This window comes from Cryptomeria japonica, chromosome 7, assembly GCF_030272615.1.
Source record: "Cryptomeria japonica chromosome 7, Sugi_1.0, whole genome shotgun sequence".
NCBI classification, from domain to species: domain Eukaryota; kingdom Viridiplantae; phylum Streptophyta; class Pinopsida; order Cupressales; family Cupressaceae; genus Cryptomeria; species Cryptomeria japonica.
Window position 1 is genome coordinate 450,785,758 of NC_081411.1, and position 18,329 is coordinate 450,804,086.

Consider the following 18,329-nt stretch of genomic DNA (forward strand, 5'->3'; position numbering starts at 1 on the left):
ATCCCTTTGCTTTTGAGATTTGGAAATTAATAGATATAGAATTGTAGATTCTCCATTTCTAACAAAGAGATGTTGGCTATCATGTATGCCTTGGCCAAATTCTGAGAGTACTTAGTATGTGGCAGATTTGTGGTCAAGACTGATCACAACAGTTTGAGGTTTTTTCTCAACCAAAAGGACTTAAATGACAAACAACGAAAGTGGATGAGTAAGCTTCAAGCTTATGATTTTCATATAGAACATGCGAAAGTAAAAAATAATGTGGTGGTAGATGCTATAAACCCTCTTGGAGTATTAGGAATTGGAGGACGAAAATCTTTTGGTTTTAGGGTTGACTTCATATAGAGGTCAAATTTGTGCTGAAGAGATAGATTATATTATTTTATTAGTTGTAGGATTTGGATTATTTATCTAATAATTTAATTCCAGATCATTCATTTTTGTTTGTTTTGTTGGTAATAAGAGGCTTGAATCTGGCTTTACCTTTCACTCACTTCCACATTGCTGTACCATTTCATGGAGAACGTGGGGGGCTGAATTGTTGGTGGCTTATCCATAAAAGTTTAAAGTTGATAGTGGAGGTTGTGGTGTTGCAGACCATGAAAAGTTAGTGATAGATCTTGCTGAGCTGCTGCTGAAATAAGCTGTTGGAAAAGACATAAGGGGAATCAGAAGTCAACAGATTTTCAATGGTTTGAAAGGGCACTTCATCAAAAAAATTTAACATGTGATTCTGGGCAGCTGTGCTACTTTATGGGATGCCAAGGTTTTGAAAATTCAACTATGGGCAGCTGATTGAAGGAATTCGTAGGAAGCAACGGTAAATAGAAGTAGGCATTGGGATTTGGTGAGGTTGTGGGACCCTTAAACAGCCAGTTGCATTGTTTTTAAAGGGAATCACAGCATTTAGATTGATTTATTAGTGTCTACTAGACAATGGGGACATGGGGTATCCTAAGGAAAATTATTAATCTATTTTTTTCTCCAACTGCACTACTATAGGAGCATAAAGACCATTGCAGGAGTTTGAAATGGATTTCAGCAGTTTGGTCATTTCGGAAGGGATCCAGCTCAGCATCCCAATCCAATCATGTTAATCTCTTTTATGCCATGTAAAATGTATTAAATATTATTTAAACAATATTTTCCAATTAATTTCATGGTTAATATTTTACTTGCTGCTGTCAGTATTTACTTAATTAAATTTTGCATCTCAAAACAAAACAGAAACAAAAGATTTCAACAGTGGGAAAAACCAAAAGTAAAAATTTACCAGTGAAATTGCCAAATTTTTTAGAAAGGCATATTACCTGTCAGTTTCATTTAAAATTATAATTCAATCAATTGTTGAAGATTGTTTTAGTTGATCGCTTTCAATGTATACCCCTTTCTTTTAGTATGCTTTCAAAATGGTGCTCAGTTTAAGGCATATATGTACATGACTCCTATGTGTTAATTGCAGAGATTATTAAAAAGTCATGAAACTATTCTTAAGCGGTTGCCGTGCCAAATTTTTGAGCCTATAACACTAGGGGAGGGTCCTGGAATAGGAATGATGAAGGATGCAGAAGTTGTAGCAATGCCTAAGGGTTCTAGTCTATTTGACTTGGTTCAAACAGGGCTAACATGTTCCCATGCTGCTGTGGGGGTGGTGGTGCGGTTGCGAGAAGAGTTACCATTGGTGAAAGAGGTGCCGGTTCTCTTTGTAATAGATCAGGTACCTAATCCATAGTTCTTTGTGATTTTATTCACTGTGTATCTGTTTCCTCATTATATGATATGGTTCTTTGTACTTTTAGTAAAAACCAATAAGTTACTGACTTTTTATCCGTTACTTGATGACATTGTAGTTCAATAGCTGGTTTACATTTAGTCAATACAAAGAATATACGGGTCGGTTCTCGCATAGGGATATTCATGCACGGGAGCTTACTATGGTGTGCTTTCTTTCTCAAAATTATTTTATGTTATTGAAATGATTCAAAGAGGTTTTTGCTAATTGTACTTCTTATATTATATAAAAGAGAACAGAACAACTGCAAAGAAAAGCATTTGGCTAACGGTTCTCCAACAGTTAGTGGGAGAGCACATATTGCTTTAAAGTAGAAATAGTTAATTGTTAATGTTTTCGGAAGAAAGAGTTAATGCTGCTTTTGAAGACATCTATTTCTTACTTGAATTATCTTCATTCTCTTAAAAATTTGTGCATCAGTCCTGAGTTTCCCACATGGTAAAGTGAGGAAATAATTGCTATTCAATGCTGATTTGCCCATGTTCCTTTTTATGATCTTTTCTTCTTTCCATCGTTGCAAGTGTTGTTCTCTGCTTTGAGCTCTATTTCATGCCCACAACCACCGATTTTATATTTGCTGTGAATTACAGTTTTTAATAGTTGACAGTTTTGTTCAATGCTGCGATGTATCATTGGATGATAAGTTTTATTGTTTACAAAAGGATGGCCATCATATCTTTTTTATATCCGTGATAAGCTTCTAGTAAGTTGATTTGTTTGTTTCTCCTATGGAAGTCTTGACAGTCACTCTTAAAGCACCCTTCCATTCATAAAGGGGAAACAAAAGAGATCCATTTTATGTATGGATTCAATTCCAGAAAGCATTACTAAAATTACATAACAGTATTCCTATGAAGTTCAATTGCTTGCTGTATCTTTCCTTGAGCATAGGCTTTGAATAATAAGCTAAAATATGCAACTGTCATAAAATTCTGTGTTGGAAAAACACACATATGCCAGGTTGATGGGTCTTCAACTTTATGTTCAGTCCAGGAGAAGAAAACACTTGATGTATATCCCCTTCTAAAATAAACAATACTTGATGTTAGTGCTATGTAGATCACCTCATTATATCTGCTAGTGCAAGTATGGACTCATCTCTTCCATTTACTGGTCATCACTGCCTTTCCAAGTCATTGGTTCACTTTTGAGAAGCGATTAGGCATGATAAAAGTGGAACGAAAGCATGCCTCTGTACAAAGAAGCAGTTGTAAAGAAGCATATATTCTATCGATTGATTGGGACATGGATTGGTTCGCAGTTGTAGTGTGTTTGTATTGGTGATCATGTCACTAATTCAAGGAAGCATTTTATGCAAATCCATAAGCAATAAATTCATACAGTTTACTGCAATCTAATAAGGATATTGGGACGCTTATCCACTATTCTATTTGCTGTTATGCATTATTTGTTGCACTTTGGTTTTGGTTGCACTACATTTTCTCATCCAACCTGCAAGAGTGCATTAAAAAACAGATTCACTAAATAAAATATTTAGTTGGAGAATCATACCTTGCCCTTGGTACTCATCTCCTCCATAGGAAATGCATCTCGATCTCATAGATACATAAGATTAAATTTTCTTGCTCTCTATACATCTCCTAGAAATTCCCTTGAAAATTTGGTAAACTAACTATAGGAGTTTCTTATTGGTTATTTGTGCTAAGTGCTGATATTTGGCTGACAAGATATAGAAGAATTAAATAAAACACCAAGGCTTATATTTATCTATATTTTGCATAAAAAAATTCAAGTTTTTTCTAGCACAAAATTATATTGTCATATCCCAACTAGATAATAGTAAGAGAAACAATAAATAGGATTAAGATGACACTGAACTTTTATCTATTGACTGAAAATAGAATTATCTTCAAGTATCCATGTTTTAAAATAGTGACATCCTAGTCCCAATTCCCATTTTCTGTCCTTAGGTGATTAGGGTTTGAAATTTGACCGTATATGTCATGATTGTGATTGTCAACAAATATCAATAATATCAATCTCTGTTTTTGTTGACATTTATTTTAGTAATTTAAAATGTTGAATTTTTTTATTTTTGAGAATTTTACATTGTTTGAAGTTGCATAAGCATTTTGCATTTTCTTCTAAATCTAAATATTTAAGTAGTGTTTATATTTTTTTGGAAAATGGTGTATTGAAACCCCATCTTGGTCTCTGGCAACAATCTCATTCCGAATTTAACTTCTTTCACATTATGTTGAAATCCTTAGGGAAGGGAACAATAATACATATAAGAGGCCATTGAGCAACATTTGTCTACCTATCAACAACAATAGAAGCTCTAGAGTATTTCCAAAAGAGTAGAGCATATGCAACCTTACTAGTGAAGACATAAGATGAATGAAAAGACAAACATGTCATACAAAACAATCATTACCTTGAGCAATAATAAATGTGAGTGACACAAGTGTTAGTAGTTTGATTATTCAAGATCTTGGGCATATGATGATGGCTACATTTAAAGAGAAGAAACAGTAAAAACTATATCTCTGCAAAGGTAGAAAATAATATCATCAAATAGAAAAATAAAGGTTACCAATATATTCCTTACAATTATTTAATAAATTAAAAAAGAAATTGCTAAAATTTGATTTCATATGCAAAATTTATGCCATAAATTAGGGTTTTATTTTTTATTTTTCAAAAGAAATATCCTTTTCTATCATAGACCTAGAAAAAAGAAAAAGAAAAAATAGATAGATATTTTTATCAACTTGCAAAAATAGAACATGATTTCCTCACAAAGATTGTGTTGTGACCTTTTCACACATAGCCCCATTGCTAACGGGGATCCCCTCTTTTCCGGCTTTATGTGTTGTTAGGTTGGGGTTTTGGCTGCTTAGTGGGCAATTTTGTGTTTCCCGTGCCCTAGTCTCAGAGTTTTGATCATGCCTAGTGCCGTCTAGGGTTTTTGGAGTTATAGGATCAAGTTGCAAATGTTGATATTTTAATGATCCCAAGTTTTGTCTAAGTGTTGACCTTTTGAGCGTTAACGTGTTTTTAAACACGCGCATCAGTGATTTTAAAGTGCCAAGGTATTCTCAGACCTTTTGGAGTTGTTTTCTCGCTCCTAAGGTATTATTTAAGTTGATTTTGCACTTTATCCCGATAATTTCTTAGCGTTTCGCTCAATTTTTTGGAAAATTCGCCCAAGTCCAATCTAAATTTGAAGTTTCTAAGCGATTTTGAGTGGCTAAAATGATAAATTCCCAAGGGAAATCCATATTCCAAGGGTTAGAAGGTCAAATTCCATGCTAGAGGTGCTTTTCCCCTCATTCTAGATTACCCACCCTTTTCCCCCACTCAAAATCCACACTACACATGGGTTTTCCTTGAAATCCATGCTGGCTATTATTTTCCACCACTGTTTATCCATACGTGGATTGATTTCCCCTGAAAGTGCTAAAATTTGTCTGTGTCAAGATTTTTCCAGACTGCCATCGATTTTCCACCAGGAGTGCGGACTAGAGTGCAGACTATAGTGCGGACAACGTTGAGGATGATTCCATGCCTGGGTCGATTTTCCACCAGGATGTTTTGTGACAAGTTAGTGCGGATTTTTGTGCAGACTCTCAGTCCATACCCAAGTCGATTTTCCATTGAGAGCATTTTAATGAGTTTTGAGTCTGGATTTTCATCTAGACTGAGGTCTCGATTTTCCACCAGGGAGTATTTTTTGCAAGTAAAGTGAATTTGGAGTGTGAATTATGTGTCCAGACTACCATTGATTTTCCCTTAGAGTGTTTTATGTGCATTTTGATGAAATTTGAGCTTGGATTTTTGTCCAAGCTAAGATCGATTCTCCCTTATGGGGAATTTTTTTTGACACTTTAATGATTTTTAAAGGGATTTTTTAATCCCAACTTAAGTCGATTTTCCCTTGGAGGCTCAATTTGGACTTAAATCGAAATATTTAATAAGTGAGCCCCATTTTTAATTGTTTTTAAATGATGATTAACGATTATTTAAAATTTTAAAAGCAAAATTAAATAACTTGCAATAAACATTTAATATTTTAAACCTTCTAGAAGCAAGTTAGTTTTTTACCAAACAAGTATTTAAGCAAGTGTTTTATCCCACATTGCTTGTGCGGTGAAAGTGAGGTAAAAGCAAGTATAAGAGAGGAGTTTTCCAGCATTATTTTATTATTAAATCTGCCAGGTGTCTCCATGAAAAGCGATTTTTCTCCCTTATTGGCGAATTTTGGCAAAGTGCTGAAGTGAAGCGTTGGGTTGAGGATTTTTTCCTCCATTTTCTCCAGCTTGCTGTTCCATTCCCTTGCTACCATTAAAGACCATTTCCAGATTTTCAATTTTTCCAAGTTTGGTGATTTTTCCAAACTTGGTAATTTTTGGTGAAAGGTAGTGATTTTGTGTTTGGAAAACTTGGCGATTTTCTCCTCCATTTTTTGCTTCCGGTTCGACGTCCATTGTTGCAGATCCGAGCTGCCATTGATGACATTTTCAAAATTTTAAAAATGTTGCTATAGTTGGAGAAATTTCGATTTTGGTTTTGGAGGGGTTTGGTGCCACATTTTGGTGATTTTCATGCATCCTTGGTGGCTGCCATCACTCCCAGCTTGTTGATTCACTTCAAATCTGAGGTTTGTTTTCAGATTAGACCTCCATTAATGGCTGCCCATTAATTTTCAGACTTCAATTTTCATTGCCCAGACAATTCCAACTTAGGCGATTTGCATTTGGAGGTGTTTTGTGGAGTTTTTAGTGCATTTTCAGACCATTTCATCGCTGTTGCAGGTCTGAAAACTCCATTTAAGGCGGTTGTCCTCAGAAATTTTCATTTCCAGCCACCTAACCACTTTGGCGATTTTGCTTGGAGCTGATTCCTTAGCTATTTTCCATCATTTTCAGGGATTTTTAACTACTTTGCAAGGTGCTAGTAAGTCTGAAGTAATCAATTTTCAGACTTGTCCTCAGAAATTCATTTTTTTACTAGCCACACTTACATTTCTGAATATGATTGTTTTCATCATTCAAACTGATTTTTATCGAGTTTATGCACATTTTTTAAGATTACATGTTTTAAAAAGTCTGATTTTCAGGTTGTCTTCAGATTTGTTGACCTCCATTGTTGACTGCAGAAGGTGTCTTCAGACACACTTTGTGTGAAAACACAACCTTTCACACGTTTCCTTAGTCATCGTTGATTCGGTATACTCCTTTGCATTTTAGCTTGCATATTTTCTGAGCATAAGGAAGTATTAGTGAATTTTATAGAGGGTTTCCATACCCTAGTGTTGTCACACTTTGAATTTAATTGTTAAAATCTACAAAGTGTATGGATTATTCTCCTGACTTTATGTTCTAATTAGCTAAAAATCTTTAGAAAGTCAGGAATTTTATCAAGAGCATTATTTATTTTCCTAAGTGTAACTTCAAGTTTCGTACAGGTGCGATGTCAAAGTCTGGATATAAGGAAAGGAAAGAACTATTGAAGAAGCTGGAGACTGGATTTTATCCAGAACTCAAGATTTCATCCAGATGGAAGGAGATCATTGATACAAACATGCATTTCCTAGACTTCGACCAGATGCAGCAACAGATGTTCGGAGTCGGAGATCAAGTTCCTTCCCCAGCATATGCGAACATTATGAAGAGTGGTATTTTCCATGCCGCTAGATTTCCACAGTCCATACTGTGCAATGAGCTTATCCTGGAGTGTGCACGGTGTTATGATCCGCTCACGCGAATGATCAAAACTCGTAAGGGCGTTGTCATCGCCTACCTTGTTGAGGATGCTATCGCTGAGGTGTTCGGAATTCCACGCGGAATAGACATGAAGGATGTGACGAAGGATGAATATGAAGAAAGATACACGAAGAAAATGGGTGTATGCAAAAATTTGATAAACAAAGAGTGGATGATTGAGCCTAGGTCTCATCGTTCCAAGGCTCCCAAGACACTCATGTGCATAGACTTCAAGGAGTATAGTGATTTGATATTCCTACTCAATAGAGTGATGGGGATACCACAGGGGGCAATATTTGATGGATGGATGTTCTATTTCATCCAGGATTGTCTTAGAGGAACATTAGTAAATTGGTCTAAGATTATAATTGACAATCTGCACTTTCAGTTGAGAAATGTAGAGCGGTCCAAGTCATTCACCATGACTTCTTATCTGGTATACCTACTTGTACGGTTTGTTTCATACAGAGGGTTAATATGCAAAGGTGAAGTTGGGAATGGGCAAGGACTATTCAGGAGTCATGAATGCTACCCCCAACTAAGCAGGTATAGAATTGAAGACTATAAGAGAGTGAATGATGCATTCACTATGTACATCACACGGATGCTGCAAGGTGGAATCCACAGAAGATTGTCCAAGGAGGCAACAGAGTTAATAGAAAAATATGGATTGTGGTATATTCAGTTTCCCACTTTCACGTACCTTAGGATTCATGGGTTTCAATCTGAACCCTATAGACTTCCTAGGTATCCAACCGACATAATGATCTTGTTGGAATTGGTGAGACAACTTCTAGAGTTTGATGTTATTCAGAGAGAGAAGCATAGGACAAGCATGACATTCCCTATTTTAGTGGGGAAGACGTCAAAGGTTTGCCAGTCTTCCAGAGCCGCCAACACTGCGAGTGAGGAGCTTGCATTCTATCGATTTGCTACATACAAGAAAATAGAAAGATTTGATCCAGATAAGAAAGTTGGGAGGATTAGAGGAGAGAAGTTCATTCACAATGTTGACATAGAAGACTATTGGGCCAACTTGATGGACGAGCAAGCATTGAAGAGAAGAATGTGGTCCAGAATGTTAGTGGATTTTATGAGGAAGTGTGGACTTTTCCTCATTCCTGATCAAGTGTTAGGTGATAGAGATCATACACATCCACAGTATGAGAGTGAAATGAAGAAGACAATCCTATTGCCAAATTGGTCAGAGTCAGAAGAGATTGACCTGAATGTATTGATGAGAGAGGTCTTGAGTTTCTCCTGTGCATGGGTAGATATACAGATGAATAAGCTAGTTGATATGGGTGTTCCCTTCACTTATGAAAGGATGAAGCCGGAAGAGTCTACTTTCGAGGATGATTAGAGGACTATCAGTGATGACAGGATTCATGCAGACGAAGAGAGTCAAGCTCCCAAGAGAAGGAAGAAGACGCCAGGAGAAGTCAAGGCTAGAGGGAAGAAGATTGAGGAGGTGAAGAAGAAACAAATGACTATCATTCCTCCACCTATCATTCCTTCACCACCTTTCAGTGTCTCATCAATCGAAGTGATTGAAGTAACAGAGTAGAACAAGGAGACTCAACAGTGTTCCAACATAGTGATACTACCAGGGAATATTTAAGAGTTTCATGCCACAACAACATCTGCACCTCCGAATGAGAATGATGATCAACCGGGATCCCCTACTGTCCTTTTGGAAGTTAGTTCAGGAAATGAGGTATATGATTGGACTAGGAATAATCCTGACGATGATGATGATGTTATCTCAGCATTGAGAGGACTTGATCGAGAAATATGTCTCGAAGATGGTATGGAGATGGCCGCTATTCCTGAATGGCTGATGAGAAGTATGGAGAAAAGTAAACAAATGATAGAGGTACAGCCTATTGATGATATTGATGACTACCTAGCTAGGAGTGCTAAGGAGAGAGAGCCCAAGAGAGCGCAGATTTTGTCGCACATAGCTAGAGATGAGACAGGAATGCGGATTGCGCAGATTGTTGTTCCTATTGCAGGCGTGACAACGGACATTTCTACTCCTATGGATTTCCAGATCGCTTCAGTTGCCCTTGGTCGTATATCCAGAAAGCAAGAATTTCAGGAGGTTGGTGAAAACCTCAAGGCAATTGATGCAAGGTTAGACAGAGAGATTGCGGAGAAAGAAAGGTACAAAGAAGAGAATATCAGACTTAGAGAGTATATTGCAGGGATAAGGCGTGAAAATCCCACCGTTATTTCCCCTACTGCAGTTGACCATGGAATGCATTCACACTATGAGGTAGCGAGAAATACACTCTCGGAGGTGGAAAAGTGGATTGAGAATACAAGAAAGCAGGCAGATGATTTCCTTACTCAGTTTGTCCATGCATATGATAGGACAACAGGGATCGCATTTAGAATCCGGTATTTAGAGGGAGTTTGGGAAGAATTCCGGCCTATTCAAGAGAAGACTATTCCACGCCTCCAGGCTTTGAAGAAGATTCCTAATTCCACCTTGGTCAGTGAGAGCATTGTGCACAGTGGAGACAGATATGATTTCCATGGCTGATATTGTTCATTGGCCGTGAAGAAATCAACTTATGAGAACACCCAGTCGAGTTGTATGGAGATGGAAGGATTGATTCAGGACATTTAGATGAAGATCCTTGCCTCGATTGAGGAATTATTGGGCGTTGATGTTAGTGATGCTAGTGGTTTACACTTTGCCGAATTAAGAGACAAGATGAAATTTACGTATTTTTGCCAGTTGGACTCTTTGAAGAAGAGTTAGATAGACGACTTGGTCTCTTTGTCGATTCATTTTCATAGTTCGCAGAAGCTCATGCCAGAATGGGAGAACACTTTGGATGCTTGCTCGAATTCACTGGACGTGATTGATTTACATCAAAATTCCTTGCCTAGCATTTCCATGGAGTTAGATTCAGTATTGGTTAGATTCTTGGAGTATGCTAGGAGAGAGAGAGATGCAGGGAGGAATGTTCTAGAAGATTCCCTATTTGATGACTAGGTATCTTTTCATTGGGCCATATGTAGGTGGCGCCATTCTTGATGTAAACCCTAATTAGGGCAATTATAGGGTTTTGTTGGCATGATCTCGACTGTTGATCTTGGATCAATCTGGGCCATCCATTTTGTAAGAGACTCTATATATGCCTCCTTGTCTCTCATTTGTAAGAGAGGGTTTTTGTAGAATTGTTGGTATATGCTGCAACTATTTGAATCATAATCATTGTTCAATTGTTGGTGATTTTGCTCTTCAAGTGTTGTATTTGCATTCATGGTTCTCAATTCCTCCAAGTTTAGATTAGAATTTATTTTTATGTATGTTAGATTCAGTGAAAGATTTGTGGAATTCATTTGTGTGGAATCCTTAATCCATACCACTAGCCTTTTGCCGCTGGTAAGTGTGCCTTGTGTGGTCAACTGGAAATTTAAGTAAGTTTAACTTCAACTATTACGCGTTCCTTGACAAGCATCAACTTGGATGGTGTCAACGTTTGATGGTGATAGCCTGAAAATCTTTAAGTATACCTTAGACGATTGCACTAAGCTTGTGTCAAGACCTGATTGTGAGACCTTGCCTGGTTTAATTCCACTAGATCCATTCATCATTTCCTACATTCCTAGGTTTAGAATAAACTTCTTGAATCCTATTCCTTTTGCCCATTTTTTAGTAAGAAGTATAATCCAGAGCCAAATTGATAAATCTTAAGCTGTCAGCACACCTATTCCGTATCATTCATGATAATCCAAACATTTGCGTGAGTCCCCAAGTGAACACAACAATTCACATCGACCATTGAGTTACCCACTCGTCAAGACCTGACATGTAGAAACCTTGGAATCATTTTAGTTGATCTCATTCTTAGCATCTGAGGTGATTTTGTTCAAGAGAGGGTAAATTATCTTGGTAATTTATTCTGTAATGTTATGTGCCTAAAACACACATCAACAGATTGCAAGATATGATTTTATTTTTTTCAAACCTCGCACTTCAATTGTTTTTAAAAAATCAGCATCAAAGGGTCAACTTCAGATTGCCATATGAGTGGTATATGCTTCTTCCATCACATCATCATTGAGGGTGTCACCAAGAGTTCAGGTTGTGGAGGACTATTAAAGTAATATTATATTTATTCTATAATTGTCTTCTTAGTTGTCTTTTTTTGATTCGATTATTTGAGCAATTAATTTTCCATGGTATTAGAGCAGGTCGATGGTATTCGTGGATCACACAGCACAAGGAATTGAGGAATTCCATGTGTTAGGGATTTCTGTCGCGTGATTTTTTTTTTGTAGGTTCGTGGGTCTTTTCTTGACCAAAATCACAGGTATTTTTTCATTGCATCTTCTTTTTTTGTGCCTTTGTTTGCGTTTCTCCCGCATCACGTGTGTGAGTTGCTCCCGCACGATCTACGTATATTCAGTAGCGTGGTTAATTTTAATGGCGACAATTTTAGTGACGACGACGTGTTTTTCCAGTGTTGTATCTGATTTTCATGGCAGGCTTTTCTATTTTTTACCTCGATTTTCGAGGAAGCAGTGCGGTTTCTGGCGCGATTTTGTTCGTGTTGCGTTCGCGTTTTTTTCAGCACTGATTGTGCGCGACCTGTTTTTTTCGGCCCTCTGTTTGTCTATGTGACATGGTGTTCTGGGTTCGTGCTCTGCAATTTTCTATGCATTTTTTGTCTGCAATTTTTTGCATGCGACCTTTTGCTACTTGCGATGAATTTTGGCCTCTAAGTTTGCATATGTTTTCGCAATCTATATGATCGCGACCTAGGGTTTTTACGATCCTTCTTACTTTAGCCCGTAACTCAAGATCGCAATCTCTGCAAGACTCTGTAGCTGTTGATTCTGTTATTTGTAGACAACACACAATGGCAAGTTTTCTGTAGCTAGGGCTTCCATGTTTGCTCTTGGGTTTTGTTGCCATTTTACAAAATTGCTTGTCTTTTTGAGTGATGAGGGTTTTCTAATTTTTTTCCATTAAAAACGATGATTTGTAACCTTAGATTTATGGGTTTATCGATTTTGTCCTAAAAAATCGTGAATTCTCTTTTGGAGGGTTCCTGTTTTAGGGTTTGACGGTTCTTTCACAAAAATCGTGCTTTGTTGGATTCTGGTTTGGGTCGCACTTGGAGTTGTTGGGGCGAACATCTGTAATCATGGTATCTTGCAATCTGTTTTGGAGTTGCTGGAGCAAACATTGCTCAGTGCTCATCTGCAAATGTTTTTACGGTTTTTGACAAAATCGTATTTGTTGAACTTTGGAGGGTTTGCCGAGTTTTCCTCAAAATCGTGGTTTCAAGTTTTCTTCTGGCTCAGTAATTCATGTGTGACAGTTCTGTAATACACGTGTGGGCGTTACATCAAGTTGGACGACTTTTGTTACTCTTGGTCATTAATATTCTGTAGATCCTGGGAGAGTCTCAACAACAACAGAGTGTTCTAAGGATAAGGGGTAGCCTTCTTTGCGTTTGTGATCAAAAGACTTCGAGTGTCTTCTGTAGGGTATTGAGTACGATGACCATTAGGGAGGGTATTAAAACAATATTATATTTATTTTATAATGGTCATCTTAGTTGTCGTTTTAGTTGTATTTTTTAGTTCGTTTAGTGTAACTACTGCTTCTTTTATTAGAAGGCATGGTTAGCTTTTTAACTTTAGTTAAATGGTTTGTTCTTTTTAAAACACCCTCATGTAAATATCTATATATATGTTGTATGTTCATGAATAAAGTCATTCGATTATTTTTCAGTATTAGAATATATTTAGTCAGCTATTTTTTATTTGTTCTATTAATGTTCATTTAGATCATTTAGTTTATTTAGTATTTGTTTATTTATTGTTTTTTTGTAACGCTTCTTTAATTAGAACACGTAGTTAGCTTTTTAGCTTCAGTTAAACGGTTTGTTCCTTTTAAGAACACCGTCATGTAATCCTCTATATATATGTTGTATATTCATGAATAAATCATTCAATTATTTTTCATTGTATCAGAGCGAGAGCTAGTCATCTGGGTCTGACTTCCTCATGAGAGGGCTCAAGATTTTTGGGAGTTTTTTTTTCAGATTCGAGGGTTTCTAAAAATTTGACATCTTCTACCTAGAATTTATTTCCAGAATTTTTTTCCGATTTTTTAATGAAAAAATTCTTGGGCAATTATTGCTTGAAGGGTTTTTTGATTAATTTTTTTTCTTTAAGAAAAATCGAAGGTTTGTTTTGAAAGTTTTTGTTTGCAGGTACGTGGGCAGCAGATTTCGTGAGGGTTTAGCCTTGCATTTTATTTTTCGTGATTTTTTAGCAAATTCGTGGGTCAAGCTGCACTATTTTTTGGCTCTACTGGTTTGTGGGCGTATTCTTCAGCAGTACTGGTTCGTGGGTGCATTTTTCAGCTCTATGAAATCACAACTTGTTTTGTCTGCGATTTTTTGCCACGGCACAATTTTTTTTTGGCGGCGAGACTGTTATCTTTTTCCATCGCAATTCTTGGCTTTTCTGCTGTCTTCGATGCGTAATTTTGTTGCAGGATTCTAATTGTGTTTTTTTCGTACAAACGATTTTTGGGCGTTGTTTGTTTCCAGGCGACGCGAAAATAGTTTTTTTTTTGTCGTGAATGTCGCGTGATACGAAGTGATACATGCTTCATCAACAAGTACTTTGAGGACTCAAGGAGAATTTGGCCATGGCACAAAATTGAATGAAGCAACAAGTGGATCAGCGTTGTAGTGAAAGCTAAGTTATCGTGTTCATGTCTTTATGTGGGTGCACCCTAGTGGCATTGGGTTTGCTATGGGTCCTGGCAACCAGACCCACAACAAACCCAAGGCCCTTGGGGCACACCTGGATGCGAACCCAACCCCAAAAACGCCTAGTCACTTAAAAAGTGACAAAAATAATTTAAAAATACTCTTTTTTTTCTCTAAGACCCTAATTCGACCCTAAAAGGTTGATTTAGTCCAATACAAAGGTCATTTTGTTCTCTTAACTCTCTTTTCTCTTTCTCTCTAAATTTTCTTTTTTGGGGGTGTAGCCCTCGAACCGACACTTCCAGTCTGCAAGGAAATGCAAGTGCATTTACCCACACCCCTTCTATCGTTGGGTTTTTCTAACATCTAACACCTTGTGCAACTTATCATTGCTACCCCTGAAATCCATTAGTGTCCCACTCCCAAACCCCCTCTAGTTAGTGGGATCTCTTGTCATATAAGAAATTTGATTACAATGAGGGGGTCTGGGAGTGGAGAACACAATCAAGAACTTAGACAACTAAAATTATCAATTTGAAATCATTTCCCTCCAAAACCACTTTTCTTTTTGGCTCTCTCAAAAAAAACATTTAAATTTCACTTTATTTCCTTATTCCTTCTTGGCATCAACTTTTGGGAAGCATGAAATAATCTTATAAAATTGTAAACCTCCCCCTTCTTTGGCATCACAATGGGATGTCTGATTGGCCCCCTTTTCAAACGGCCCCTTTTCAAACAACTTTAAATCGTCACTTCACTAGACGTAGCACAAGGGGTCCACTTTATAACGCAACTTTATAAAATACTTAGTGATAAGAACAAATATCTCTTTGAAAATAAGTGATAAAAACAAATCTCTTTGAAAATAATTGAACTCACCAAGGCCAAAACTGGAATGTATTGCATTGAACTAAGAGAGGATAGATGCCAACACCTAGTCCTAAAAAGAGCACTTACTAAAAATAGGCTTTTCCCAAAAATAACAAGAATTGCCCAAATCTTGAAATTGAAGATGCTGCACAGTAAAGTTGAGAGGAGACTGAAGCTATAACCAATTGCAAAAAATAGTGGTTACTATAAATAGTAACAACTAAAAATAGCAACTACTAAAAATAGTAATTCAGCCAAAACTCACAACTAACCAATGAATGTCCAAACTGACACTTACTAAAAATAGTAAGTTTTGAACAAGTCCGCAATCACTCTAGAAAGTGTTGTTCATCTACATTAATCCGTTTGAATACATTAGCGACATCGAAATACCCCTCTGATCCTATTGACACCAACCTTAAAATCCAACACTAGATGCACAATAAGAGAACTAGAAAATGGGGACATGGCATTTTATCATCGTATTGTGAAGTGTGTTCCCGTTGGAGATATTTGGAGGTTCGCCCCCTCGAAGTGGCTTGTTAATTGCAAAATTTGCAGCAATATCTCATATTATCTTCCTCATTTGTGCAAGTCATTTCTTTACAATTTATTTGATCATATCAACATGTTTGCCAATCTTTAAAAAGGATGATTTTGTTTAATTAATAAAAAGAAAAATAATTTTGTGCTTCAATTGGCTTGTTTGGTTGTTTGAGAGAGTAGGCTGCTAGGTTTAGGTTGTCTTTTGCTAGACCCCCTTAACCTAGATTGCATCACCAATTAATAAGATGAGTAACCTGACTAAGTATAGTGTGGCTAAGTCTACAACATGGTTGGGCCTTACAAACTCCTTGATAATAGCACATCTGATATGGTCTAGGGTCTAATTATATTTACTAATAATTGCTTGATCTCTTGGGTCCAATTAGCACAAGTTAAAGAATGATGAAAGGTGTTGTAATGTCCCCATTTTTGTGCTTCTCTAAGCATCAATCGTTCCTAGGGGTTAGCCAATGACTTTGGTCCCTGTAGGCTGATGGAGTGTTTAAGGGACCCTTTGTGGGTGTTTTAGGGCTTTCTAGCTGACCCTTGGGTTGTTTATTTCAGTGCGCTCCATCTCTAAGATTTAGTTTTTTGGTAGTTTGCCTTGTAGAGGTCTTTGAGTCTCCATTTCAACATACTATTTTTAGTATGTCTCTTAAGTATTTTGGTCCCATACTTACTATTTATATTTAGTCTTTTGGACAATTGGAGGGTACTGGTGTCACAAAAGTTTGCACCCTTGCTGAGCTATCAATTCAACAACCTCGTGAAACATGGAAACAACCCTGAAGTGTGGGACCTTGCGCAACGGGGTCGAATCTCCGGAGAAGGTTGACTTCCTTCTCAATCCAATTGTAGGTGTTGAACTAACTCAACACTCCAAATTCTACTTTTAAACCTATCCTAACAACTTGCAGAGGAAAAGGGAAGAAGGAAATGCTAAAATGAAAGGAGGTGATGAACCAAGATAAGAGATGTTCCTCTCCCCACCGCAAAATGACACAAAGAACCTATCGAAATACCTTGGAGATGCACAACATGCATAAGTTGAAAAGAGGCAAGAATGATGATTTCAATTCATTCTCAGGCCAATGCTTACAGTTGCAGAAATGCAAGGAAACATACAGATCTTCAAGAGAAGTGAAAGAGCAAAGAGTAGCTCAAGTCAGCAGGGAGAGAACCCTTTACAATGAGGCTTGATAGCCTATATATAGCAAACTGGTTGCAGAGAAGAGACCAATGGTCAAAGAGGGGAAACCTTGACCCTAGCATGCACAGGAGGATGTCAGTCCGGACCCTTTACAATGAGGCTTAACAACCTATTTATAGTAAACTAGTCACAGAGAAGAAACCAATGGTCAAAGAGGGGAAACCTTGACCCTAGCGTGCACAGGAGGATGTCAGTCTGGGAAGGTAGGGAAGTGCATAGATCTAATATGGAGGCGTGCAAGACACCCATCCATACTCTAACAAGGCAATCCCAAGAAGGAAAGCACTTCTAGAAGGTAGATTGCTTGACATTCCAAAGTTAGAGCATACAAAATCGACATGAAGGCCATCAAGTAACCATAAATAAGCATGGCCTTGGATTCCACTTGAAGGCAATCCTGCAAAAAACATTAATTGTGCCCCCGTAGCTCCATGAATGAATGTAGACAAGTTGCAGGGATTGGTGGAGGATTGAAAGCCTTGAGTGTTGGTCACGTCATCTGGAAGTGTCGTAAGTCATTAGAAGTCGGATGTCGGGCCTTCAGGAAAACGCTGCACGGGTAGAGGTTATGGGATTTCGAGATCCAGAAGGAAGGGAGGAAAGGGAGGAAAGGAGGTCCGAAAACTCGAGATTCCGAGATTCGGAAGGAAGGGAGGAAAGGGAGGTAAGGAAACCCTAGCTTCTGAGATTTTGGGGTTTGGAAGGAAAGGAAGGAAAGAAGGTCCAGAAACTCGAGGTTCTGGGATTTTGGGGTCTGGAAGGAAGGGAGTGAAGGGAGGAAAGGAGTTCTGGAAACCCGAGGTTCTAGGATTTCGGGGTTCGGAAGGAAGGGAGGAAATGGAGGAAAAGAGGTCTGGAAATCCACGGCCCCCTTGTAGCACTTCCACTTGCTGGTGAAAAGTCCAATCAGATGACGTCCACTTCCACTTGGGGGTGAAATCCACAAACTTCTTACGATTGATAGCAAGTGGAAGTGCTACAGTGTCTTGAAGTAGGTCGGGGTTTTTGGTATCAACTGGAAGCAATGACTTCTCCTCTTATTCACCTTCATCTTCATTTGTTCATTGGCCCTAGTTTCTTTGTCTGATCAAACATTTAAATCACCTTGCCTATCTTCATGAAAGCAATCCATCTGGATTCGGTTCATGGGTATTCTTTGCCACGATCATGGTTTTCACAATAACATCATTGCAACGAAGGATTGTGGCATTATTCTTCTCAAAGGAAGACTGAATTTCTTGTAAGAAAACTTGGTATGTAACCAAAGCTTGAATATATGCAGCTGAAAATGGTTCACTCTTCCAGTCATGATGAATCTTCAACTGTAGATCTGAGAGAACCCTTTCTTCTGATAATAACTCGACCATTATGATCCATGATATTACAAGAAGCTTTCTCACAACGACAAACAATATCCTAAAATAATTCCA

The 18,329-nt window shown here is 37.7% G+C and overlaps 1 protein-coding gene across 2 annotated transcripts in view; it reads left to right on the top strand.

Moving 5' to 3' along the window:
• Positions 1–18,329, top strand: part of LOC131030387 (uncharacterized) — a 155,378-nt gene that overhangs the window by 63,177 nt on the left and 73,872 nt on the right. For both annotated transcript variants that reach the window (XM_057961184.2, XM_057961185.2), the window contains exons 4-5: positions 1,463–1,717; positions 1,851–1,937. In XM_057961184.2, coding sequence (XP_057817167.1) covers positions 1,463–1,717; positions 1,851–1,937 — 342 coding nt within the window. The remainder of the gene's footprint in view (positions 1–1,462; positions 1,718–1,850; positions 1,938–18,329) is intronic.